Source organism: Bos indicus, chromosome 3, assembly GCF_029378745.1.
Source record: "Bos indicus isolate NIAB-ARS_2022 breed Sahiwal x Tharparkar chromosome 3, NIAB-ARS_B.indTharparkar_mat_pri_1.0, whole genome shotgun sequence".
Taxonomy (NCBI): domain Eukaryota; kingdom Metazoa; phylum Chordata; class Mammalia; order Artiodactyla; family Bovidae; genus Bos; species Bos indicus.
In genome coordinates, this window is record NC_091762.1 from 105658938 (window position 1) to 105686056 (window position 27119).

At 57.3% G+C, this 27119-nt stretch overlaps 1 protein-coding gene across 2 annotated transcripts in view; it reads right to left on the minus strand.

Annotated features, from left to right (window-relative positions):
* Positions 1–21570, minus strand: part of KCNQ4 (potassium voltage-gated channel subfamily Q member 4) — a 58761-nt gene extending 37191 nt beyond the window's left edge. For both annotated transcript variants that reach the window (XM_070786762.1, XM_070786761.1), the window contains exon 1: positions 21257–21570. In XM_070786762.1, coding sequence (XP_070642863.1) covers positions 21257–21570 — 314 coding nt within the window. The remainder of the gene's footprint in view (positions 1–21256) is intronic.
* Between the last annotated feature and the right edge of the window lie 5549 nt (positions 21571–27119).

Genomic DNA, 27119 nt, shown 5'->3' on the forward strand with positions numbered 1-27119 from the left:
AGCCTCTACGGATTCTTCCCTCTCCTTCTGGTAGGTGTTCTCCACCTCCACATGCCAATTTTTCTTGAGCCAGTGTGAAAGGTCTTGGTCCCACTGTGGTATGGAAGGTGGTGTCTTCTGGACAGGGTGTTTTAATGAGTCACGGCTTCATCCTCTCCCACCTGGACCGGCTCCAAATCTCCTGTGTGTGTATGTGTGTGCTCAATCGTATCCGACTCTTCGTGACCCCATGGACTGTAGCCTGCCAGGCTCCTCTGTCTATAGGATCTTCCAGGTAAGAACACTGGAGTGGGTTGTCATTTCCTACTCCAGGGGATCTTCCAACCCATGGACTAAACCTGTGTCTCTTGCACCTCCTGCATTGGAGGGTGGGTCCTTTACCACTGGGCCAACTGGGAATCTCCTACTTGTTCTCAGTGCTTCCCTCTGCCGCGCCAGCCAGGCTACCTGGCACACCAGGTAAGTGCACTGAGCAACCATCAAGCAAGGGTGGGAGCGAGGAGGGAAGAGGGGCTCTCCACCTGTTCAGGGCTGGCCAGGCAGTGCAGACAGCCCAAATGAACAGGGAGCGTGGGCTCCCGAGCAGGAGGCCAGTGACGTGAAAGCAGACTAAGGGGTGGGACACAGGCCCCTGAACTTTGGAAATGAAAACAAGACAGTCAGTGGGAACTTCCCCCTGGATCCCCCTGAGCCACTCGTGGAATTTGGGTGACTCGGTTTTACATGCTGAGCTCGGCATAAGATTTCATTTGAACAAAGGGCTTTCCTGCTCTTTTTTAAAGTGTGAAATCCATCGACTTGCAGGCTCAGGCCCGAGCACCTTAGCATGGCTGCAAGTCAAGCCCTTCCCCACCTGACTCTCCACACTCAGTGCCCCACCTGGCACGTGGTATTCCATTGTTGCGGCTCATTGTTCCTCCACATCAGCAAGCACAGCCTTCTCCCGTCCTCACCTTTGCTCCTGCTGTATTTATCCCTCCTCCATCCTGGCTGGGTGAGTGGAAACCCCACCCTCTGTTCCCTTAATCCCCCATTCCCACCTCTACACTCACCTCTATCATGGCATTTGCTTCAACATGGGAAAAGCACTCTTTGAGTCCCTGCCTGCTCCCACAGACCGAGAGCTGGTGGAAACCCTGTCCTTCTCACCTTGAATGCCATGCTCCCAACTCAGAATGAGAGCTGGGTAAAAGTCTCCTGAAAGAGGGGACAAATCCCGCACTGGACCTCTGACTGGTACCACCCACCTCCCCTGTGTGGCTGCTTCCATCTCCATACCTCAACCCTCCCTGCAGCAGATGGGATTCAGAGGGAAACTGAGCAGGCAGCAACACCCAGGAACCACGAAGTCCAGAGCCACAGAGCATTTACTCACTCACTGTTTACTGAGTGCTCACCATATGCCAGGCACAAAGACCAATAATGTCCTTGCCTTCATGGAGCTTACATTCTCATGGGAAAGAGACAGATAATAAATAAACAAGACACTGTTAAAAATGTCAGATGATGCTGAAGAAAAATGAAGCTGGAAAGGGGGACAAAGAACATTGGTATGGGAGTCGGGAGCTGTTCTACGGAGGGTGGTCAGGGAGAGCAGGATTGAGAAGGTGACGTTAGGGCAGAGACCTGAAGGAAATGAGGTGGTGAGCCATGCAGGTAGGTTTCAGAGAAGCTTCTGAGTGGAAGGAAAGGCAAGTGTAAAAGACCTGTCCAGAGGGTGCCTGGTGTGTTCCAGAACCATCAAGAAGGGAGTGCTCCCAGAGAGGAGTGAGGAAGGGGGGAGTGGTAGGCGGTGGAGGCGGCAAGCAGAGCATCCACTAGCTATTGTGAGGTTTGGGGCTTTTAGTCCAAATGAGATGGGAAATTCTGAGCAGAAAATAACATGGTCTGACTTAGGTTTGCAAAAGACCACACAGGCTGTTGAGTGGAGAACAGACTATGGCAAGGTAAGGCGATGGGGGAGTGGGCTATGGCCTTTGCCCCTGCCTCGCGTTGACAAGCTAATGGTATATAATCCAAGCAAGAGATGATGGTGACCTGTACAAGGGGGAGTAGAGGTGACAAGAGGCAAGCACATACTGACTATATTTTGTCACCAAAAGATCCCTTAGGGTCAATCAATCCTCTCTTTAGAAATGGGAAACTGGGTCGTAGGTAATGTTTTTTCTTCTCTTTCCAGGCACCCGCCCCTCATCCCCACCTTAAAATTTCCTTCCTCCGGGTGGCAGGCTGGCACCTGCCCCTGCGCTTCCTACTGTATGTGTCAGGGTGGCACTGGATTCAAGGATTACACAGGCCTCCAGCTGCTTGAGCCAGGCAGGGGTCAGGGTCACCTCTAAGAAGCTTCTGTCCTCTGAATCAGCAGAACTTGTGCAAAGGGGGAAGAGGGGAGGGAGGGAAGAGTCAAAAGTGGGGAGAGAGCTAAGTCCCTGCCACTTGGTTCTCAGCACTCCCAGAGCAGAGGGCACCAAGAGCTGACAGGGTAGAACAGGAGCTTCGGGGAGGGCTGGGCCCCCTGGGGAGGATGACCTGGGGAGTCCTGCAGACTCAGCCATTGAGGATCTCACCCAGTGGGAGGCTGAGGGAGAATGATGGGAGAGGAGCATTCGGATGCCTTTGCTGCTAAAAGCAAAGCAGCATGCAAACTTGCAGGCCACACCTGGGGCTGTTGGTTACAACTGCTGCTCTGAGAGCCATGCTCAGGGTGGGAACCCAAAATCCAGGACCAGCCAGACGGAATCCAGCAAGACTGGCTCCAGTGGGCTCGGACAGCTGGGAAAGGCTTGCTGAGTGACACTGGCCTGTTCCACAGTCAAGATGGAGGGACAGCGAGGAGGATCTTAGGCTTTAGGCTGGAAGTACGTCTGCAGACAACCCCTCAGATTCCTCGGGTTCTAAGGGGAGAGGTTCCGACTGATTCAGAGTCCCCTAAAAGGCAAGGGCCTGCGCGGTGGTTCCAAGAAAGGGGTCAGGGTTGGGGGCAGCAGAAGGGGAGGCACAGGAAGAGCTGTGGGCAGAGCTAGGAACCTGGATCAACAGGCTCTCCATCATGTCTCTGCCCCACTCGGCTGAGGGGGTGGGAAGCTGTGTCTGTTTCAGTTACTCCTCAGGGACAGGAGGAGGTTGAGGAAAGGTCTCCAAGAGCCCCCATTTTCTGCTGACCTATCTGGGACTGGTGATCTTGGCTTCCCAATGGGAAATGAATGAAGCCGCCCATCCTAAGGGACTTATAGAGTCGCTGGAAGTGAAGGGTCTTTTACATTTCATTTTCAGGGCACTCCTGTGTGTGGAAAGTCTAGAGAGACTTCCTTCAACCTCCAAAGTGTGTTAGTTGCTCAGTGGTGTCTAAATCTTTGTGACTCCATGGACTTAGCCCACCAGGTTCCTCTGTCCACGGGATTCTTCAGGCAAGAATACTGGAGTGGGTAGTCATTCCCCTCTCCAGAGCATCTTCCCAACCCAGGGATCTAACCTGGGTCTCCCGCATTACAGGCAGATTCTTTACCATCTGAGCCACCAGGGAAGCCCTTCAACCTCCAAAACTCCTCTATAATTGAATAATGATAGCAAGGAGGAGTCAGGGTAGATCAAAGCAGGACTTCCAAAAGCTCATTAACCACAGAAAGAGGGAAGAGGTCGGGGGAAGACGGATTGCACCTCTAGTCCTGGCGCCCCCTCCTCTCCTGAGGAGGACAGAACTCTACACATTTGAGAACCAAAAGAAACGAACCCCTACCAGGCTCAAGAACTCAGCCTTGGCTGCATGACTGAGCAAGTGAACTGTCTCTCTCTGGGACTCAGTTTCTCCGTCTGTCTAATGGGGCCAATGATCCCTCTTACGGCAGCTTGGAGGCAGGGATCTGGCTCGCTCGAATCCCGCTCTGAGGGGTTGCAGAAAGACTTGGGTTCACTTCGGGACACGGAGGAGGCTGACAGCAGGCGGGGCTCCTCGGGAGAAGGAGGGGTTCCTGGCAAGGAGGGTTCCGGAGGGACTCCTCCCTCGGCACGGCCTCCCTCCCTTCCTTCCCGCTCCGGGGTCTGCGGGGCTGACGTCGGTGCGGGGAGGAGCGACTGGAAGGGGCGGGGCGCGGTGGTGGGCGGGGCTCCAGAGGTCCCTGGAAGGGACGGGGCGTCGCCGACACTCAGCACCGCTCGAGGGAGGGGCGCGGGCGGCGCTCAGGCTCAGGTTACCTCCCTGCGGCCTCCCCCGCCCCGCCGGCTTCTTTTTCCGTTTCCAAATTAACAATTGAAAACGCTGCGGCCTGAAAGGCGAGCAGCGGGCCAAGCGGAAAGTGTGAAGGTGCTGCCGCGTCCCCATGGACGGGGGCCGAAAAGGGGGCGCGACACCCTGACTGCCCACGGCTAGCCCACCCACTAAGGCCGCTTGCTGGGCACTGAGAGCCCCGGGACCCAGAGGTGCCAAGGCCCCTAAATCGGGTCCTGGACTGATCGGGCCCCTGGTACTGCTCTGGCCAGTGTTGTCGATCCAGTGCCCAGACTCAGGGTGGTGCCAGCCCCCGAGGAGGGTGGGGTGAGGCACTAGGGCTGGGTTACTATTCTCGAGGCAGGAGGGGCAGCCCGGTGCCAAGCAGCACCCTCATCGCGCCGTCCTCAAGGGCTCCCAGAGTCAGATAGGTTCGCGGGTGAACTGATCAAACCACGCATGTCACCTTACAGAGACTCAGTTTCCTCATCTGGCAAATGGGGAGGGAAGATACACGGACCATAGGGAGCTGGTCGTGAGGACTAAATTAAATGAGAGGAACCATGAGGTTGGCCACAGTGAACACAGTAGACAGTAGATATTATTATCTTGGTTGATAATGATGATGATATTGAACCCTTGGCACTTCTCCACCTCTACCCACAGCCAGAGGAGCTGTCTACCAATGGGGAACATTGGAGCTGGCAGGTCTTTCCCTCCCCTCGCTTCCTTGGGACTTCCCAAAGCCCCACATTATAAAGAACTGAGGCCAGGAAATTTCTTGTGAGGGGCTCAAAGTCACAGGTAAGTGAAAAAGACTAGGGCCTGAGCCCGGGTGCTGCCCCCAGGCCCCAGGGTCATCATGGAGATGGGTGGTCCCTGGGGTTGGGACCATGGTTATTGAACCCCCCTCCTCAATGTTCTGAAGATGGGTGCTAATGCCAGGTGAGCTGGAATGAATGAGTGGGTAATGGAGAGAGGCCCCACTCCTGGGCATCCAAGGGCATGGGCCAAAGAGCCAGAGGGGGAACATCAGGGAAAAGTATAGTTTCTAGGCCCCAGCCCCCCATGATGTAAGCTCCATGAATGAAGCGACTTCTCTATCTTGTTCACCACTATCTTTCCCACACCTCACACAGGGCTTGGTGCATGAGCAGATTATCAATAAATATTGGTTGAGTGAATGAATGAATGAACAGGTTCCCTCTTACACAGCTGTGGGCTTCCACTTGCCACCTATCTGGGGAGATGGGTGTAGGAAGAGGTGCTCCTCTCCCCAGCAGAACGGTGAGAGAAAGAGGCAGAAACCAAGACAGAGCAAAGGAGGACACAGGAGAGGAGGTTCCAGAAGGCAAAGTTGAGACCAACTCTTTCTTCCCAGCCCCTCACTCCTGTCCTGCCAAGCACTCACCTCATTCCTCCTCCCTTCTTCCCTCTTCACTGATCACCATGACTCCACTCCATCCCCATCCTCACCCCAGTTCAATTACCCTTGCAGTCTGAGTACCCCTCCCTGATTTACCTCCACCTGAGGTTCTCAGCCCAGAGTTTGAGGCTGTACACACACTAGGCATTGCCCACACTCCACCCTTCCATACCCTATTTCTACCTTGGTGACTTTTGTGTTCTCTCCTCTCCTCAGGATGGTCCCCTTTTCCCCCCAAGAATCCCTGATCTGCTTTGAGGAATACTAGCTCAGCCCCTGGTTGGGATTCCTGGCCCCCTCTGAGGACCCCAGGATCCCTTTGTGCAGAGACAGTTTCTACCTCTGTCCACTCCCAACCCACCAACAACAGCTCATTAGGATCTATCCATCAAGGGTAAAGCCGGTTCTGACTCTTCCACATCTCCCAGGCTGGCCAAGTAGAAGCTCAGACAGTATCTGGGAGGAAACAAGAAGACCCAGGTCTCCAGGGCCTTGAGCATCCGTGAGACAGGAATTTCCCACTGTCCTCTGCAGCCTGAGATTTCTGGGTAAGGGCACCTTGGCGTTTCTACAGAGGTGGGTGGATGGAGGGAGAGCCAATGCAAGTCCATCTTGAACACTGGTGGGACTGGGAAAGAGTACAAATGGAGACCCACACACTATAAGCCAACAAGCTGTTAAATAAAATACATTCTATCCTTCCTGACATATTCACCTTCGTACCGATCTGGAAGGCTAGGTTTAAAATCTTTGACTCCTTGGTGTCCCATGCTAGAATCTGGCAGAGAGGGGACAGCAAGCCCCTGCTCCCCTCCAGTGCCCAGCCCCTGGTGTGCCCTCTTCTCCTCCCACACTGGGCTCATTCCTCACTGGAAAGGCCTCGGGTACATTCCTGTGGCAGCTCAAGCCTGCTCTGATCTACACTGGCTGCAAACATTTGCTCTTGATGCTAGGAGCACTCACACAACACTGGACCTTGGGCTGGTGAACTAGTAAAGAGGCCTGTGCTAGCCCTGAAATGGGAACTCCAGGGTCCCCTGAAGTGTGTTCTAGAATAAGGAGGGTCATGCATAGGCTCCAGGTTGGTGGCATGCAGGGCCATAGAGGCTGAGTGGGCAGAAGTCTGGACCCCCACCCTTGATTTCACCCAGAGCAGCTCAGCTTTAATGTATTTGTATATTGTACTCCTGTGTCACATTTCCTTTAAAGAATCAGATCTACTGCTTAAAAGTTTGTACCATCAGGACCCTTTCCCCCTGCTGAACTGTGGGGAAGCTGAGGTTACAGGGACCACAGTCATACAGCAGTTTAGAGCAAAGGCAGAGCTCCATCCCAGGACTCCCACTTCCTCCGCAGGCCCTGGCCTTCATGAGCACATTTCTGATCAGTAAGACCCAGTGCCTCTAGCAGACATGCCACTGGGAGGTGGTGAGTGCCCAGTCCCTAGTGGGGTTTAAGCAGGCCTGCTGCTGGGCCCTCCTGCCTTGACAGGGGCTGGACCCTCCACTCAGAACGCTCAGTTCAGGAGTGGATTGAGAGGCCAGAACAGGCCTGAGAAGGAGAGGGAGTCCTGGTATAAATAACCGTGGGGGGCCGAGATGTTTGGGCCCGTCTCCTGGGAGACGGCTGTGTTTACCGCCCAGCGAGGGGGGGGGCACGGCCCACACATTTGCCTCCCTGACTTGTAGCCAAATTTCTCCAGGAAGGGGTGGCCCAGCATTAGCCCCAAACACTCAAAACTCTGCACCCTGTCAGGTCCTCTCCCTAACTCTGCCCCAGCCTGGGCCCCAAACCTCCCTGCCATTGCCCCATCCTTGAGCCCCAGATGCTGCATGGCGCTGCATCTCCACCAGTCACAGACACCCCAGCATCTGCCCCCATAGGTCCCAACTCGGCCTCAGTTGGTGTGGGGGTGGGGCGGGGAGCATGGGCAGGGCAAGGGGAGGCCCCAAGCAGAGGAGCCAGGCACTTGCCAGGGATTTGAGCTGGGGCTGCTAGGCATGGAGGGGTGGCGGCCAGGGACAAACCTCTCCCACGGCCCTGGCCAAGACGGAAGAGGGCTGCAGCCCCTGGATTAGAAAAGTACAAATCCCTCTCCCCACCCTGTGCCCACCCCATGCCTGTCATGTGCAAGGCATTAGATGGCCAGACTCCAGCGTGGGAGGGGCTGGCAGGTGCCCTGTTAGTCATGCCATGACCAGCTCTTCTCTCCAGCTAGGCAGGCCACGAGAAAAAAACCTTGATGCAGGAGGGCAAGTGGAAAGGTCCCTTCCCAATGGGGCAGCAGCTGCAGCCTGGCCCAAGCACAGAAGCACAGGGGTTGATGCTAGCTGAGTTCCAGCCTGCCAGCCAGCCTAACTTCACATACACACACACACACACACACACACACACACACACACACACTTTGGCCAACCAACGGACGGAGCCTGCTTGGGACACCAGCTGCTTTTCACTGAGAGCTCAAAATAGGACCCGTGTCCATCAGAGGTCCTAGACAGGTGCCCAGACACCTGGGCTCCAGCCCCATATCAGCCACTTCTCAGCTGAATGCCCTTGGGCAAGTCACTTCTCCTTCCTGGGCCTCAGTATAAAAACAGTGTAATAAATATCTTCCTCCAGCATTGTGAGAATTCAGTGAGATTCATTGAGTAAACATTGATTAAGCCCCATAATGCATTGGAGAATGGCAACCCACTCCAGTGTTCTTGTCAGGAGAATCCCAGGAATGGGGGAGCCTTGTGGGCTGCCATCTAAGGGGTCGCACAGAGTCGGACACGACTGATGCGACTTAGCAGCAGCAGCAGCATGATGGGTCAGGCATGCCTTAAAGCCTCAAATGGGAGAGGTGATGCTCTTCCCAGTATGAGGTAGCATTTTGGACCCCAAGGCCGAAGCTCAGAGATGTGAAGAGACCTTCCCAAGACCACACAGAGGGGACATGAGCCCAGGCCAGCGCTGCTGAGAGGTTTGCACTGGCTCTTCATTATTGATGGGGACAATCGGGACTCTTGGGCTAAGCCTGTGCTCTGCCACTAGCCTAAGTTTGTTGCATGCCCTCTTCTGGGCCTCAGTTTCTGCATCAGTAGACTGAGGGGGCTGGGTGGGGTCAGTGATTTCCACACCCTAACTGGCAGACAGGGAGCAAGGAGTTCAACAGGCTAGGCCTTGTGGGCTCTGCCCCTTTCCCCCGGGTACCCCACCATCCACTGGGCTAAACTCGGGTGCTCTTGTGGGGCTGTTCTAAGATCACTGTTCTGGGGACCCCCACAGACCCCAGACCCCCATCAGAGCCTGCACCTACCCACTCTGCTTCCAAGGCCTCCCTCCACTCATTCACACACACCTTCCCCCAGGCCAGGCTTTGCATAAGCAGCTGAACTTTCCATACAGGCAAAAACCCTAGGGCTTCAGGCCAGGTCCAGCCCGGCCCTGGCAGGGTTAGTGGGCAGCTCCAGAGGAGCCGCTCAGATGGCTGGGCCGTGAGGGGAAGGCAGAGGGAAAGACAGGCCAGGCGGGTGGCAGCCCCAGAGCGCCCCACGGGAGTCCGCCTCCCTTGCTAGACCCAGAGGGGCGTTTCTCAGACACCAATTCGCCCATGGCACTCCTGTCCCCAGTTCTTTCCTGAGGCCAGTCTCCTCCAGGAAGTCTCCGCTCCTCAGCCTGCAGTTCTCAGCCTGGCCTCACTCACGCTCCAGCCTCTCGTCTGCACACCTCCTGCCCCGTCCAGGCTCCCACTCTCCTGCCCTCTCTCAGTTCTTTGCAAAGGTCACGTTCAGCCCACCTCAGGGCTTTGCCCATGCTCGTCCCTCAGCCCAGAATGCTGTTCCCTCCTCCTTTTTGCCTGGTTGACTCTGACTCCTCACGTTTCAGGTCTCCACTGAAACCTCTTCCTCTGGGAAGCCTTCCCAGTCACCGCCAGTTTGGGGCTGGGTTCGGCTCCTCTGAGCTGGGCCCCCACAGGATTCCACCCAGACAGCTGCCAGCCGCCTGGCACATCTCCTGCCAGGGAGCAGGGGAGAGTCAGATTCATTGCTCTGTCCCCAGCTCTTGGGATAGGGCCTGGCCCCTCAAGGACTGCCAGGCAAGGCTTCCCAAATGAAAGAGCAAGAAAGTGTAGAACTGGGGTAGAGACAGAACCTGAACTTTAAGGCTCAGCTGGTCCTTGCAGCAGCCTCCCAGCAGGCAGGCCCATGGGGGCCAGTTAGGTATGCATGTGTGTGCTCGGTCACTCAGTCGTGTCCAACTCTTTGCAACCCCAGGGACTGTAGCCCGCCATGGGATTCTCCAGGCAAAAATACTGGAGTGGGTTGCCTGAGCCATCAGGGAAGCTCCCAGTTAGGAATAATCTGGTGGGAAAGATGACGGCCTCTAGAGCTAGATTCTGGGGTTTGACTGACTCCTGGCCCCAGAACCTATACTCACGCAAGTTACTCAACCTCTCTGTGCCTCAGCCTCCTCATCTGAAAAATGGGCATAACCATAGGACCTACCTCCTCTGGTCACTGAAAAAGTGAAAGAAAAACCAGCAAGTCCTCAGAGCAGTGTCAGCACACAGCAGGTCCTCCATAAGCACAGGCTCTTACTACCTTTATTATTATTGGGAGGCCCAGCAACAGGGGAGGCTGAACCTCAGAGAGGGAAGTAACTGCCTGAAGTCACCCAGCGAGATGGTGTGTCTTGCTTTCCCAGCCCAAACCACACTCCCCGTGTATACTGCAAGTGTCCTCCACCCTGGCTCGCCCACTGGGGCCCAGTGAACCTGCTTCCACCTTCTCACATCACAGAGGCCCTCCCACTCAGGCTTCAAGTCGGTCCTCCTGGATACTCACCACTTAGTGGCTGTGTGACAGGGCACATGCTGACCATTTAAGCTTCAGTATCCTCTCCTATGGACTTCCCTGGTAGCTCAGCTGGTAAAGAATCTGCCTGCAATGCAGGACACCCTGGTTCGATTCCTGGGTTGGGAAGATCCCCTGGAGGAGGGCACGGCAACCCACTCCAGTATTCTTGCCTGGAGAATCCCCATAGACAGAGGAGCCTGGCAGGCTACAGTCCATAGGGTCACAAAGAGTCAGACACGACTGAGCGATAAGCACAGAACAGCATCCTCCTCTATATAATAGCGTAATGACAGTGCCTACCTCCAAGGGCTCTGAAAAGGATTAAATGAAGTACAGTAGCATGTGGAAAATACCCCACATCTGGCACCACACCCCATACAAGTTAGACTATGAAACTCATTAGTATATGAAAAACGTTAGAACTCTGGGTCTCTCAGCCTGGCCCCAGTAAGGTTGTCATAGAGAACCCCCCCACCTTGCCCCCAGGCCTCCAGCTACTCTGCAGGGGCTCCTGAGGAAAGGAACTGCCAGTCTGGAATACATGCTCTTCAGGCCAGGGTGAGAAGAGGGAGCATGCGCTGGGGAGAAGGGAGGGTAGAAGCGCAGGAGGCCCTCTGTTCCTCACAGCACTTCATAGTCCATGAGGCACTTGATGCTGGGGGCAGGCAGAGATGATAATTGTCCTTCTCCATGGATGATGGGAAGCAAGAGCCTGAGCGAGGCTGAGTCACCTGCCTGAGGTTACACAGCCTTTAAGAAGCAGAGGTGGGCACCGTTCCCCAGCCTGCCGACTCTGGGTTCAGTGTTCTTTTAACTGAGGGGCAAGCCCTGATCCTGGGTGACCTGCCCCATCCTCCGTGCAGACCAGTCTTGGCAAGAGCCCTGGCTGGTCCTCGCTGTACTCCAGGGCAGGCTGGCCCGGAGGCCCAGGAGAAACAGAAAGGGCAGACTGACAGCCGCCCCCCAGCCCTCTAATCCTTCCTTTCCTACCTGGACTCCTCCCACTTCCGGTCCCAATGCTCAGACCGGAGGAGGCAGGATGGCGCCCAGACTCAGGGATTTCACGCACGGGTAGAATTTTCAAAAACAATTTAGGGACTGCATGAGGTTGTCAACTTTTTTATTTCGCCAAGTAAGGACATTCTTTAAAAAATTCCCAGGCCCATCATTTCATAAGAGAAAGGACATAATCTCAGACTAAATGACAGTCCTTTAAATGGAATAAGTTTAGCTTTATGAAAAAGTCACCACGTTGTCCTTAGTTCTCTCAGCTTTGCCTGAGGTCACTGAAAAAAGCCTGGGTCTGCTGACGCATGTGAGACTCCTTTGGAGCTTGGGCTTGGGAGTCACACAAACACGGGCTTGAGTCCTGACTCCACCAAGTCATGTCACTTGGGGCACATGATTCCCGCCTTCTGAGCCTCGGTTTCCTATCTGCAAAATGGGAACATGAATACTGCTGCCACATAGCAGTACCTGGGGAGCTAAGTGGTCTCATGTTTGCAGAGCCCTAGTTCTGAGAAGAGATCAATCAAGCCCAGGCTCCCAGCCAGTGGTGCCTCCCTGACCTGCCTATGGCTCTCCGTCATCCACAGGGTAAAGCCCACCTTTATAGCCTGACCCTCAGGGCCTTGGACACACCAGACTCTGCAGATCCTGGGGCGAAGAGGGTAGAGGGGCAGACTACCACCTCAAAGCCTTTTCTCTAGCTGTTGCCGCCACCTGGAGCGCGTTCAGGACAAAAATCACAAGCGTTTCCAGCTCACTGCCTGCACCCAGAGGACCTAGGGGTCCTTTTTCCACTCCTCTCTAATCAGCAAAACCCTTCTCATCCTTACAGCCTGCCTCAATGTCACCTTCATTCCCTGGCTCAGCAAACATTCACTGATTACCAACCCAGAACTGTGGTCAACCCCCACCACCGAGAGGAGCCCAGAACACACAAGGGTGGGTGAGTAGAGCTCAGGGGTCTCTGAAGGGCCCCCAGTCAAGCTTCAGGTGGAGCGTGCAGTGATTCCAAGGAGAAGTGGTGGTTCAAACTGGGATTTGAAGGAAAGATAGGAGTTCTCTAGATGATGGGGTGGGCGGGAGAGGGGAGGGAGTTTGAGGCAGAAGGAAAAGCATCTGGAGTATTAAAGGCACACCTGGGCGCACTCCAAGCTGTTTCTTAGGCGAGGAGCCAAGGATGCTTGAGAAAGGGCTTCCTGACTTGGGCCCTAGGGGTAGAGAAGTCACTGCTGGGGAGGGGAGGGGAGATCTGGAGACAAATGCCAAGCCTTAGGTTCCTTGGGGATGAAGAGGCATCCCCAGGAATCTTAGGAATGAAACTGCAGAGTGGGAGGCTGTCATCACAGAGGTGACCACCGCCCCAAGTCAGAGGAGTATGTGAGACACACCCTCACCCACACATAAATTGTACATGGAGAGGAGGACCCAAGACAGAGCCCCAGGAGCCCTGATATTCAAGGAGCAGAAGGAGGAGGCAGCTGACAGAACCCTGGGAAGAGCCCAAGGGAAGGGCCTGTGCGAGCAAGGAGGCAGCAGGGCAAAATCCCAGGGGCCACATCCTGGGTTCAAATCCTGTTTCAACAACTTATTAGCTATATTGACTTTGGGCCTTACTTTCCCTATCTGTAAAATGGGGCTAATTTATTTTTCAACAAAAAGGAAGACAAAGGGCATGGGGTTGGGGGGAGAGGCATGGTTCATGTGTTCCTCTTCCATCCTGTGTCTCTCCCACCAGATGGTTACCAGCCCCCAGAGGCTGGAAGATTAGATGAGTAAATGAAATCAGGGACTGCCCCCAACTCTCAGAGGACAGGGTGGAACTGGCAGGCAGCTTCCCTCTGTTCTCAGCGACTTTGGCATGACTCTCATCTATTGCGGAGGGGAGGTGGAGAAGGCCCCAGGTGTGCTGGGTTCTTCCTCCTGGCCTCAGTTTCCCCAACTGTGAAGTGAAGCCATGACCTGCTTGAGCTCAGAGGCACTTCTGGTTTTGATGCTCTGCGGCAGGAGGAAGGGTGAGGGGAGAAAGGCCTGTTCCAGACCTGCTGGTCTTGCCCCAGGGAAGGTGGTCCCACACAGGTCTGGGGCCCCATTGTCCCCAGGGCCGGGTCCTTCCAGAAGAGGGTGGCAGCCGGGCCAAGCAGGGCAGGAGCAGAGGCGCCGGGATTGTGCTGACAGAGCAGTTCCTTCTCCCTTTTTCTCTCCCTACCCCTCCCCTCCCAGGGGACAGCGAAGCCCAGCAAAAAATAAACCCAAAGACAGTGACCTGGACGGGCCTGAGGCTCCCAGGGAGGAGCAGCAGGGAAGCAAGGATGGAAGAGAGGTAGCCTGTGGCCACCCTCCCTAAACGCTCAAGGGTGCCTGATCTGTTCCTCCCCCGCCCCCAACAGAGGGGCTCAAGCAGCTCCATCCACTCTCCTTCCATCACATTGTGAGGGGCCACTTGCTTGATGGGGACAATGAGCAGAGTAAATCTTGTCCAACCCAGCCTGAGATGGGCTCCCCAGCACTGGAAAGGGTACCCCAGGGAATCTCACTCTGCCTCCTGGTGTGGAGCAGTTAGTCCTTCCTGCTGTCTGACCTCCATCTCACCTGCTTCAGTGGGTCCATTTATCTCCAGCTCCCCCCAACTTCCCCAGCTGCCTGGCCTGGATGTCTGAGGAGTCTCAGGAGAAAGCCTTCCCCAGATTTCCCTGCAGGGATTAGGGAGGCCCCCTGGGCTGGAGACCCCACTCCACCCACCGCTCCCCAAATCTCAGAAAGGAAAGAATCGCTGAATCCCTGCTCCCTCGCCTCCCTCCCTCAGGCACTGCCCACGGATTCCCAGCTCAATTAGTCTGCTGCCTGGGGCTGCCCCTCCTATTCTCACTACCCCCCAGGTGCCAACCCCCAGGGAAGGCAGATCCTGCCTGAGGGACAAAAGTTGCCCAGAAAACCTGGAGTCCTGCAGTGGGGGCTTTATAGGGGCCCCAGAAGTCTGATCAGCACCCTCTCCCCAGCCCCTCAGGGTCCCCGCTGGAGGCAGGCAGTCTTCTGAGTGCCCTTCTCAGTGCAGCCCACTCCTGGGCGGGGGGGCTCAGGGAGAATGTGCTGGAGAACTCCCACCACCCTGCACCCTACAAGGCTGAAGGTCTGAGACAGAGGCTCCTCCCATTCATCCAGAGTCCCACTGTGCCAGGCAGCCCTTACCAGCCCACTTTCCCGTTTAGCCCCATTTTACAGAGGGGGACAGTGAGGCTCAGGGGCTGGGGTGGAGTAGGGGGCAGGCATCCTCCCAGCCAAGTGTTGGGACTGAGACCTCTCAATCTCCTTGGGGATGCCCTGTGCCTATCCACAGAACAGCAAGCTCAGGAGAGAGCGGGGCAGGGGCAGGGGCCGGGGGGGGGGGCGGCCCTCCCCTCCCTGCACATGCCCCTGGGTCCCACAACTCCACTTCTGCCTGCCTGGGGCCAGGCTAGCTGCAGGGTTTGACCTCAGCTGTGCAGTAACACTCTCATGGATGCCCTCCTCTTTGTATGCACGCAGACAGGCACACACCTCCACCCTCTCTGGGAGCCCCTGGGAGAGGAGGCAGGAAAGCCCAGTGGTCCAGACAGACTCTACAGCCTCCTCACTGGACAGCCCCCACCACCACCGCCAGGCTGGGGCAGACATGCTCGGTCTCCCTCTGCCTCCCCAGACCTGGTACAGAGTTGACGCTCTTTAACTCTATGTGTCAAGTGAAGGAAGGAACTGTCAGTGAGATGCTAGGCACCCAGCTTGGCGTCCTGGAGCCACCATCTCACTAGCTGCAGGACCCTGAGCAGGTGTGTGACGTCCCCTCACCAGCCCCACTTTCCTCGAGTGGGCGTGAGCATAACTGGTGCCCAGCTGATGTAATGGTTGAGAGGGTTAACAGAGAGAGTGCCGCGGAGCATTCCTCAGACGCCCACAGACACGTCCTCAGGCTCCCCGTGCCGAGCTGCTCACCCCGCAACCCAGGGGAACGCAGCTCCTGCTCTGTCCTGGGGAACACCCAGATACACTCACGGTGCCGACAAGGACATCCATCAAACATCTCCCTGGGGAGGAGCGCGATGACAACAACAATATAATAATAATGGTGATACTCAGGTGCTCCCCCTCACTTGGCCCTGACAGTTCTAGAGGCAGGTATTATGCGTCCTATTTTTTTCTGATGAGAAAACAGAAGCTCAGAGAGGTTAAGTAACTTGCCCAAGGACACATAACTGCCAAGAATAGAAGGAGAAATGAACCCGAATCTGGCAGACTCAGATCCCATACTCTTAACCTCGGTGGGGCAACCTCTGGGGAAATGAAAAGTTCCCCCTATTCATCCATCTCAGCCCCACAACTGTCAAACACTCAGAATTCCCTGCCGGGGCCCCATAGCCCATAAGAAGGTCGGTCCTGGCCAAAGACCCACAGGTGTGCATGGGGGCGGAGGAAAGGAGCTGAGAAAACCTCCAGCTGGCTTCTCCAAGTCTGGAGAAGTTCCCCACATGGCCTCCTCTGGGTCTGCAGAGCCCTCCTCTCTCCCTGTTCCCCAGGCCATTTCAGCTCCCTTGACTGGCTCTGAGAACCTTAAATTTATCACCCACTCAAAGTGCTGCCATCAGCCTAAGAAGAACCACCTCTTGAAACTCTCCTGGCTCCAACATTCTGAAAATATAGATTTCTGCAGCAACAGACACTGAAGTTAGACATCCAGCAGGGCTTCCTCGATGGAAAGAATGAATGTACCATGGAGCTGGGATAGGGTAGTAGACAATAAGAGATCCAACATGCTCCAGTGACCCCTCAAGGAGAATGTGGAAAGGAGGGAGCAAAGGAGTGGAAGGGGAAGGGCGAGAGATAGAAGAAGGGCTGGAAGGCTAGCAGGATAGCCTCTCCACTTCCCTTCTTACAAAGACCAACCTAAAGGACTGAGACTGAAAAACAGCAGTACAGAAAATGTGGGTCACAACCCAAGACTTTTGCCATTGCAGGGCCAAGTTCTTGGAGCAATCTTCCTGATCAGCTGAGCGATGAAAAATAGTATCTAAAATCCTGATCTGGGACTTCCCTGGTGGTCCAGTGGCTAAGAATCTGTGCTCCCAATACAGGGGGTCTGGGTTCAATCCTTAGGCAGGGAACTAGATCCCACATGCTGCAACTAAACTAAAGATCCCGCATGCTGCATTGAAGATCCTGTGTGAGGTGCAGCCAAATAAACAAAAGCATTCAAGTCCTGATCTAAGAGGCAGAAGGCCTCAGTTCCAGGCACAGTTCTACCACCAACTCATCAGCTGTGACCTTGGGCAAGTGCCTGCCCCCTTCTGTGACTTAGTGAACCCAGCAGTGCACCACAGGGCCCTTCAGGAGAAGCAAAGCCTGGCAAAGTGCTAGGAAGTCAGCCACCCCTTCCACATGGGTCTGGGGCTGCCCAAGGCAGATGAAGAAACACACACAGACCCATAAGGGCACCCTTGCAGCTGTGGACAGGCAGGGGCAGAAAACTCAGGAGATGGGACCGGCTCTGCCCTGCGCAGACCCAGGTGTGTGTCTGTGAAGACAGAGAAAAGGTGGGAGCAGCTGTGATTGGACTTCTTTGCCCTGGATGTGTGCTGGGTGTGCTCTTATGACATCCATGGGCAGGTGTGTCCAAGTTGCCAAGAGTGCGTGCGTGAGACAGACCGATGGGCATATAGTGGGGATGTGTGTGTGCAGAACTGTTGCCATGCACAACCAAAGTGTGACTGCATGTGCGAGGCCGGGCAATTGCCATCCAGTTTCACAAAATCCTGCCACTGCCCGCCTCCCTATCCCCCACTGCCTGTGTGCTAGGGACACAGGGACAAGGGCGCAGGAGCACAGCTTCTGAGCAACCCAGGATTGGGGTGCAGGCTGGAGGCGAGGTGCAGGAGGAAGACAGTGCGGGCAGCCCCGGCTCTGGGCTGAGGCTCCTCCACGCCGATTGCAGGACCTCTCCTGAGCCTCAGTTTCCTCACCAGCACGAGGAGGACACCAGCACCCACCTTGCCGGGTTGCTGAAGGACACAGCGACAGTGGTTTATAGAGGACGCTTAGCTCGGTGCTCGGCACATAACTGATGATCCACACGTGATCAGCAATTTCAGTTCAAACTTCAAGAGCCAACCCAGGCAGCCTCAGGGAGCAGTGGGGAGACCCTGCACAGGGAGTCAGGAGTCTTCGGCTCCAGCCCTTGCACCTGCCACTGATCTACTGTGTGATGGGTCTCCAGAGCCTCGGTTTTTTCATCCACAAAATGGGGCTGTCAAAATGTGTGGCCCCATCTCCCAGGGAGGCCGGTGGGCTCTGGGCACCCTTTGCTGGCCATGTTCTTTCTCAGACAGTCAGGGTGGGGGGGGTACGCCGGGGTTGGGAGGCTGAGGGCTTCGGGAGCTGCCGCTGCCTCCTTCCCTCCCCATTCCCACAGCTTCTGACCCCAGGGACAAGGCTGCCGGAGGATGTTTACAGAGTGTAAACCTTCACTTAGAGAAAGTTCGTGGGGCAGCTGGGGGCTGGGAGCTGCAAGAGTCCCACAGCAGCGCAGCTTGGACTTGCCCCTTCCAGCCTCTGACTTCAAAAGGGAGGCCGGCGTGGCCCTTGGCAGCGGGCAGCAAGGAGCAAAGATCCCTTCCAAGGGCTCGGAAGCAGGATGGGCAGTGATGTCGTGTTTCTCAAAATCCAGAGAGCGGGGGCTGTGAAGAGTTGAGGGCTGAAATCAAGGCCTAGGGCCCAGGGGAGGAGAGTGGGGGCTTGGTGACAGGACCGAGGGCCTGGAGGGAGGCGGAAGGGCTCGCAGAGCTAGCAGTCTCTCTTTCTGGATCTCAACGAGAAGACAGGAGTCAGGGGGTTCCCACTTCCCAGCGGCTGCAGTCGCTGGCAGAAGAGGTGGAACTAGGGCTGGTCCTCTGGGCAATCGCCCACACCTCGGGGGCCAGAGAAGGTGCGGGTTCTGGGTGGGGCCCAGAGGGACCTGGCTGGCAGGTGTGAGGAAGGTGTGCCCTAGGGTGAAAGGGCCTGCTCACCTCCATTCCCTCCTCTCTGAGTCTTTCTCCCAGAGGCTTCCCTGCTGGGGCCTCTCCCACCAGGGCCCACGTCTCCCACAAGGGGGTCCTAGCTACCTGTGCACCCTGGACTCCCCTCGTTTGGGCTGCCTGTGAGGGTCACTGGGGATGGGGGAAGGATTTTGACCAAAAGTGGAACAATCGGAGTCGAAGTCCAATGGTAGGAAGCACTTCCTGGCTCGCGCAAGACCCTGCAGGGAGTGACCCCCATCTGGAGCTCCTCAAGAACAGGAGAGGCCTCCCAAGCAGCCCCCTCCCCCAAGCCCAATAATACCATCCATCCCTCACATTCCCGAAGGCCCCTGCAGCTCACCAAAGTCCTTCCCATTCATTGCTCATCCAAGTCGAAAGCCCACAAGGCTGGGGTTTCTCCCCACTCTGATGGCCCAGAGATCTAAAGCTCAGAGACCTGTGGCGATCAGCCCAAGACTGCACAGCATGCAAGAGGTGGGGTTCCTGACCCCTCAGCACCCCATGACCTCTAAGATGAATGACCAGTTCCCCGAGATCCCCAAACATCCGGACATTTTCATGCCGCATTTCATCTCCCAGAGCTCCCGAGAGATGCCTCAGCCTTGGGCTCCTGGGGACAAATGGTCAGAACCAGCCTGGTCCTGGCCAGGGCATTCCTGGCATCCAGAAAGGGCAGGATGTGGGGCAAAGGTACCAGCAGATTTAGCTCCTGGAGAGGAAGGAGCGGCCCCTCCAGAGGAGGGGAAGACAGTGTTGGCCAGAGGACATGAGGCGGGTCCTTCACCCCCAGTGACCTTTACAGGGGCTGAGAGGCCAGGCCTGGGGACTAAAGACCCCCACCTCAGAGCCCTAGCGCTTTCCCTAGGCCCAGCCTTGCCTTGGAAAAGTCATGTCCCTAGTGGGGCCCGCGGAGAGTCTCAGGCTCCACGAGCACCCAGGCTGTAGGGTGGGCAAGGGGATGTCAATGCAGAGGCTCTTAATTTGCAGTCCCCTGCACCCTCATGCCCGATCCCACTGTCCCTGCTACCCCAGCACAGAACCCGCAGCACTCCAACAGCGCTCTCTGCAGCGAAAAATTCACCCAGGCCCTCCCAATGGGCACTGGGGATTGGGCTACTCCTAACCACTGACCCTGACCCTAAGTCTGACCTCATGTCTAGAGCAATCTCAACTCTCTGCCCCACCCCCACCTGGCCCACCCGAGGTCCCTGCACCAAGCCATGGCTGTCATCCCCGCAGGCTGGCGCCGAGGTGCAAAAAAGGGAACATGCAGGCTTGAAAGAGCGCCCTTCCTCTACCCTCCATGTGGTCAGGGGGCTCCTTTGCCAGCATTTCCTCCCCTCCCGTCGGAAATTCTGTGGGCCAGTTAGGACTCGGCAGAGGCAGGCAAGCCGGCAGCAGCAGGTCAGGCAGAAAGACAGACCAAAGGCAGGTGGAAACAGACGAGCAGAAGAGTGAGAGTCAGGTGGATAGGCAGATGGACAGACAGGCACACAGATAACTGGACAGGTCAACAGAGGGGTGAAGACAGACTAGCAGAAGGAGAGACGGAGACACAGGACAACTCACACACAGACAGAGACTCTCTCTGGCAGAAGGACAGTCAGACAGGCAGAAGGACTGTAGGATAGTCCAGTGGACAGGCAAGGGGACCACCCCGGAGACCCTAAGACCAGAAGGCCCTCTCTGGGGGCAGCAGTAAGGGATTGTCTCTCTCTCTCGGGCACCTTTGAGCGTCCGAGCGACAGGCCCAGTCTTTCAACTGATATCTGCTGGGCCTCTCATGTTCCCGGCTGGGCCAGGCCGTCCCCCAAGACAGAGCTCTAAGCTGCCAAAATTCACTCTTTACATCCAAGAAGGGTCAGTGTTTTTGAAAGTTGTAGGAGCCTGGTGAAGGGAGGAGGGGGCCCGCAGCCTGAGTGTTTCCACACCTACCCCTCTCCTCTTTCTTTTCCCCTGGGGGTGCTCAGAGCCAGGCCTGGCTCTCCCTGGTGCGGCCGGGAGCTGGGCAGGCTAGCTGGCCGAGCCCACAGGGCAGGCGGCATGGCCCACTGCTGCCACGGGGAAGTTGAGGGTGGAAGGGAAGACGAGGGTGGAAGGGAAGACTGAGTGAAGACTCGCAGAAGTCAGCACATGCCAGTGTCAGAACTCTGGTGGCTCAAGGGGACTCCCAAACACCTATAATTGGGGGCCAGTGCTGGGGTGGAGTGGAGGTCGTCCCTAGAGAGGGACATCTCTGGGGCGAGCCCAGGTAGGAACCTACTGCAGCTACAGAGCTGTGGAGAAGGTGACAGTGTGGGAGGGCCAAAGGGTCCTCTGTGTCTGGGACACGGGGAGACAGAAGTGAGGAAGAGAAAAGAGGGAGCCACACTTTAGTGGCTCCAGATTGGAGAGAGATGGGGGACAATAAGCAGGATGTGGGGAGTACTTGGAACAGAGGAGCAGGGGTTGGAGAAAGGGTGGAAATAAGGAGTTGAGATGGGGGAGGTCAGAAGCCAGGTCAGGCAAGGGTCAGGACTTGGCGAGCGGGAATTAGGATCAGGCTGAAGGGGATCAGAAATCGGGCTCAGGTCTGGGGGCAGAGCGATGAGGGTCGGCCGGCCTCGGGGCTGGGGGACAGGAGGCGGAGCCAGGGCGGGGCGGCCGTCCCCCTCAGGGCCCAGGCTCCAGCAGGGGCCGCGCGGGGCGGCAGCGCGAGGGCGCGGCCGGGGACTCGGGGTCGCAAACTCACATGAAGACGTGGTAGACGAAGGCCCAGCCGCGGGGTCGCTCCAGCACGTTGTAGACCCAGTTCTGCAGGCGGCGGTAGCGCTTGTGCGCGGCGGAGGAGCGCTGGCCACAGGCGGAGCCCGAGCCCGAGCCTGGTCCTGGGAGGGGTGCGCCCGGCGGCAGGGGGCTGCCCAGGAGGCCCAGGCGACGCGGGGAGCCGCCCCCGCCCGCCTCGCCCCGCTCGCTCTGCACCGCCGTGAGCGCCACCAGCTCGGCGCGGGGGGCGTCCCCGGGCGGGGGGGCCAGGCCGAGCCGGCGCGGGGGGGCCTCGGCCATGGGCGGCGCCGGGCGGGAAGGGGCCGGGGCCCGGGTCCGATCCGGAGCGGGGGCGCGCGCGGGGCGCTCAGCGGCGCATGGCTCGGACCCGGGGCCGGCGGGGCGGCCCGGGGCGGGCGCGGTCGGCGGGGGTTAGGGGTCGGGCCGGGGCCGCTCCGGGGCCGGGGGCGGGCGCTCGGAGTCGGGGGGCCGACTGAGCCCGCGCTGACCGCCCGCTTCCCCGGCGACTGGGGCGGCTCTTTCCGACTCCAACTCTCTTATTACGCGCTCCATGCCGCTCGCCTTTCCACCTGCCGCCGGCGCGCCGCTCACATGTCAGCCTCCCCCGCCCCGCCCCGCCCCCGCCGCCCCCGCCCGCCCCGAGGCCGCCTTCCCAAATCGGGAGGGAGCGAGCGAGCCGGCGAAGCCGGGAGGAGGGAGGGGACGCGCGGGGAGGCGGCGGGAGGACGCCCCTGCCGCGCAGGCAGCCGAGTCGGGGCGGGGACCGGACCGCGTGGCGGCGGCCCCCGGGGGCCGGCCTGCGGGTGCGAGCCGCGCGCCGGGCTTCGCGGGGCTGCGTGGACCCGAAGGCCGGGCTGGGGGCGGGCGGGACGCCTCCGGTGTGGTCGCCGGAACGAGGAGTCGCTGCCGCGGTGGGGGACGCGCGTCCCGCGGAGTTTAGGTGCGAGTGGATGCAGACGTGCCCGCTGTGTGTGCCGAGTGGGTGGCTGTGGCTCCTCGAGCTGGTGGGGTTGAGTCAGGAGGGGCGGGGCGGGGGCACGAGGTGGATCGGTGTGCAGGGTCCCGCCCGCTGAGGGTGGCAGTGTCCCGAGGTGTGCCCCGTCGGCTGTGCCCGGTGCGCGTGGTGCGAGGTGTGTTAAGCGTGCCCGCGCAGTGTGTGGCGGGGCGCGCTCCTGCCTGGACGGCCTGCGCGCGTAGCACTGTGGGGCTCAGGTGTGTCTGCTTTCCCTCTCACCCACCGCACCTCTGCCCTTCCCTTCTTTAGGCTGCGGGAAGAGCCCCGCTTAGGCCACGCTGCTCCCAAAGTCTCCTCGGATCAGAGGGGCCTGCTCCGCACCAAGCCAGTCTGAAGCGCAACCTTGCCTCTCCTCCGGGTCAGGGCACCGTTCAGGGCACACGGGTGCTAGGAGGTGGGCTCTGAACCTGCACGGAGGCCAGACGGTCTCCCCCCGACCCCCTCGCAAAGGTTTACAGAATCCAACCCCAAAACGGCGAGACTTTTCCCCGCTAGAAAGTTCTTGGTGCCTGACCTACTCTGTCTAGCTTCGGGGGAGGCCCTTTCGTTCCCGTTAGCCCGCCTCGGTCCCGCCCGCGGTGGTCCTTTGTGTTTCCCCATCCTCCTTCCCTCTTCCCCCGACCAAAGCTTCGGCCCCACCAGCCGCTCCCTCCGCAGGCCCTGCCCCAGGGTGAAGCGCTTCCGCAGCAAACTCTTCCCGGTTCCTCCGGGAGGATCTCGGGGGACGGAGCCGAGCGGGAGGGGCGGCAGAGGGGGCGGGAAGGAGAGCTCGATTCTCAGCTGTCAGCAAAGGCAGCATTGATCTGCTGAGCACCAGTGGGGGAAGGAGAGAGAGGGAGAGAGACAGAGCTGCTGGCGGGCAAGGAGGGGGCTGCAGAGAACTGGGGGTCCCCGACTGGGCTTGGCAGTCGGCTTGCACCCCTTCCCCAACAGTGACCGTTTTCCCTCTGCAAGACAGGGGCTGCCTTTGGGGGTCTAACCTGAATCTCTCTGGCTGTCCCTGGGGCCAGAGCCTGGTGCCCCCGGGGCAGGTTATGCCTCCTCCTGCCTGGTAGCTGGGAAAGGTTTCTGGACCCCAGGGCCCAGCTATGGCTGCACTGCTAAAGCTAGGTTAACCCCTCCTCTCTCCATGAGCTGAAGCTAGCATCCCTTAGATATGCAGCACTACCTTTACAGTCACTAGGGGACCTGACTGTGCTTCCCCAATCAGGGGCCCTGGGGGTAAGACTAAGGTCTGGGGACTTGAATGGTGGGAAGGAAGGCAGTTTTAAGGGATCTAGGGGGTTTCCTGGGGTCTTTTTGAGGCTCTTCTTCTGTGGCAGAAATGGCACTTGAACACACGCTCATCAAACCCCTTCCTTTGTGCTTCCCCGTGGCTCAGGTGGTAAAGAATCCACCCACAATGCGGGAGACCTGGGTTCGATCCCTGGGTTGGGAAGATCCCCTGGAGAAGGGAAAGACTACCCACTCCAGTATTCCAGCCTGGAGAATTCCATGGACTGTATAGTCCATGGGGTTGCAAAGAGTCAGACACAACTGAGCGACTTTCACTTCACTTCTTCCTCAACATCCAGAAGAGCTGAAATTGAGTCTGTTTTGGGAAAGCCGAGCATCAAGTGTGGCATCACCTCTGGATGCCACAGCTTTCTTCCAATTTGTGAGGAGCCCTGTCGGGAGAGGGTCTCCCATCCTCTCCCAACTCCAGCTCCAGATGAGCCTCTCAGAGGCAGCAAGAGGAAGAAAGAGACTGTGACTGTAGCTAGACGGATGGAAGTTAGATCTCAGGAAGAAGTTTCTTGGGGCCCAGAGGCCTGTGTCTCCTGCAGAAGCACATGTAGGGGGACAGGCCCACCGCTTTTTAAAGTGCAGAGTCATGTGAGAGTTTCCTGGTGGCCTAGTGGTTAGGATTTTGGACTTTTACTGTCATGGCCCGGTTCAGTCCCTGGTTGGGGAAGTGAGATCCCACATGCTGTGTGGCAAGGACAAATAATAATATTAATAAATAAAGTGGAGAGTCCTGGAACTTTTCCTAAGGAGTGGGGGATGGGGATGATGGTTCTAGGAGGACGTAAGGAAAGCTTAGTGTGTGTGTGTATGTGTGTGTGCACGCATGCATGTGTATGATCACCCACACATGGGAAAGTGAAGGAGGCAGAGGAGACAGTCCACTGCAGAGAGGACAGGTGGTCACTCTGAGGGTCACCCAGTGGCCTTCCTGCCCCATCCGGATTCCAGGACATGAGTATGACCGGAAGGAGGGCCTTTCCCCAGCGCAGCCTTTAGTGACTAAGACACTTTTCTGAGCCCACAGCTGTCTCAGGCGCGCTCAGTCAGCCTCCTGCTGGAGGTGAGGGAGGGGGGCAGGCTGTGGTTTCCCACCCTCCTCCCGCCCTCTCTCCCACCTGCTCCCTTCACCCCACCCTCAGCAGCTTCCTTCCCACTCACCCCCCGAAATCCCCACATCTCTTCCCAGTAACACTGCCCAGAAGACATTCTGCTCTGCCCTGACTCGCTCACTGTCCCACCTGGGCAAGTCCATGCCTGGCTCTGGGCTTCAGGTTCCCCAACTGTCCACAAGAAGGGGCAGGGCTCCAGGATCTTCTGTAATTCATCATTGTCACTTTCATCCATCAATGGAGCAAGTATTGATTGAGAGGAAGGGTGGGCAGGGAGAGAGCTCCCATTTGCTGAGCACCGACTGTGCCAGGCCCTGCTTCTGCTGGGACCAGAGCAGCCCTTTGCGTGTAAGAAAGCTGAGGCACAGAGAGGTGCAGGGACTCACCTAAGGATACACAGCCAGTGTCCAGAACTGCCTGTGACCTGTTCTCACCCCTGGCCGGCACCACACACTGTGCCCTGGGTACTGAGATCAGTGCTGAGGGGAACCATAGATGCCCCAATCTCTGTTCTTTAGGACTTATTTCTGCCAGGGGTTGAGACTCCCAGGTCTGAAAAGGTTGCAGTCTAGAAGTGGTAGGGACCTTCATTACGGGGCCAGGTTCAAGCCTGTCCTTGACTGACAACTTCAGGTCAACCCAAGGGTGCAGATTCCTTTCTGGAGTAGGAAGAGGGTTTTAAGCCAGTGGGTCTCAGGCTTTATTAACAATAGAATCCTTTTTTACAGACAGAATCTTAAAGTAGCACCCCAGTGGGTAAAGAGCATTGAAGCAGAGGTGCTTGGGTTGAGTCGGGGTGAAGAGGGTCGAGGTCGCACCCACCAGACCTCCTCCTCTTCTCTCTCCACACCCCAGAAACCATTTGGGTTTTCTTATGTATCTAAGTGTTGCCAGAAGTCAGATAAGGAGTGGTGTCCACTGGCAATGGCAGAGTTGGAACCTTCTTGGGGATGGGGTTGGGAGGACCTGGAGAGGTGCTGAGAAGTGCAACAAGTAATGCCTGCAGGTCGCATGAAGGAGGCCCAGAACTTCATGTAGGATGCCTTACCTGTATCGTCTGTTTCAGCACCCCAGCAGCCTCTGAGGTAATACTATTCACACCCCCATTTTACAGACAAGGAGACTGAGACTCGGTGAAGAGTCTTGCCTAGTAAATACCCCTGTGCTGTAGTGAATGTGTGTGTAGGTGAGGGGTGGAGTGGGAAAGGGGAGGATTTACAGAACATGGGGAGGAAGAGCAAGCTTGATGAGGGGGACACAAGGGACCTTGGAATGGGGGCTGAAGGGTCCGATTAGGCCTGATAGGAAACAGGGAGCCTGCGGGGGCTGAGCCTAGGCATGCCGCAGAGGCTGGAGCTCTGTAGGAGAGAGCTCAGGAAGGGGAGTTGGAGGCACAGTACTGAGAGAGATTGGCAGTGGGGGGCTGTGGGGAGCGGTAGAAAGAGCGCTGAGCAACAGGTCAAGTCTGGGCTTCCTGATTCTGCCTCTGGACTAGCTGGTGCCCTGGGGCACTTCACCTCTGCCCCAGTTTCTCTGGCTATCAGGAGGACTAAATGCAACAATACATGAAAAAGTCACAGCTGTGCAGGGAGCTGCACAAATGTGAACCGCCGATCTTACCGTTTTTCAGGCATGTGTTTGGATGGAGCCAGGAGATGCTGTGAGAATTCCCTCCTCCTAGCAGCCCTTCTCCTCGTGGGAAGTCTTTCCAGTAGGAATGGAGGGTTCTCAGGGGGTGACCCTATTGACCTCCAGGGATCCACCTCCACTGACAGTGGGAGGAGGAAGTGAGAGAAAGATCAAGCCTGCTTCCTTTTCCCAGAGAGGACAAGAGACTGAGGCCACCTGGCAGGTAGAGGTGCTGGAGGGATCTGGGGAGTTTCTCTCCCAGCTCTGGGTGTGCCACTGAGCTGTCCCTGGCCCAGACCCCGCTGGTCTCCTGGGCCAGTCAGCTCAGAGCCACAGGAAGTGGGGAGGGAGCAGTGTCACTGAGCTCAGCGAAAGTGAACCCCCATTGATCCTCAGGGCTGGGGGGGGCCCATCAGGAGGAGACACTGAGGGTGAGGGGGTGTGGGAATGAAGGTCAAAGCCATCTCTCCTTGTGCTACTTCTCCTCAGCCTTCAGGATTTTTCCTCCGTGACCCCAACTCCTAGAAGACCATGCAGAGGACACCACCACCGTAGCCCTGTGGGCAGGCTCCGTGTTCTTAGTGAGAGCCACTGGGACAGTGGAATTCATTGGAAAATGAGGGGGAAGGATTTTTATGAGTTGCTGAGAATGCAGTGGGGAAAGCTTTCCTTCTCTCCTCTCCCATGGTCAGGAAACTTGAAGGAGGATTTAGGGAGGAAGAGGACGTGAACAGTAGGGATGGCAGATGGAGTGTCAGGGAAGGGGGCTCCAAAAAGGGATGAGACTG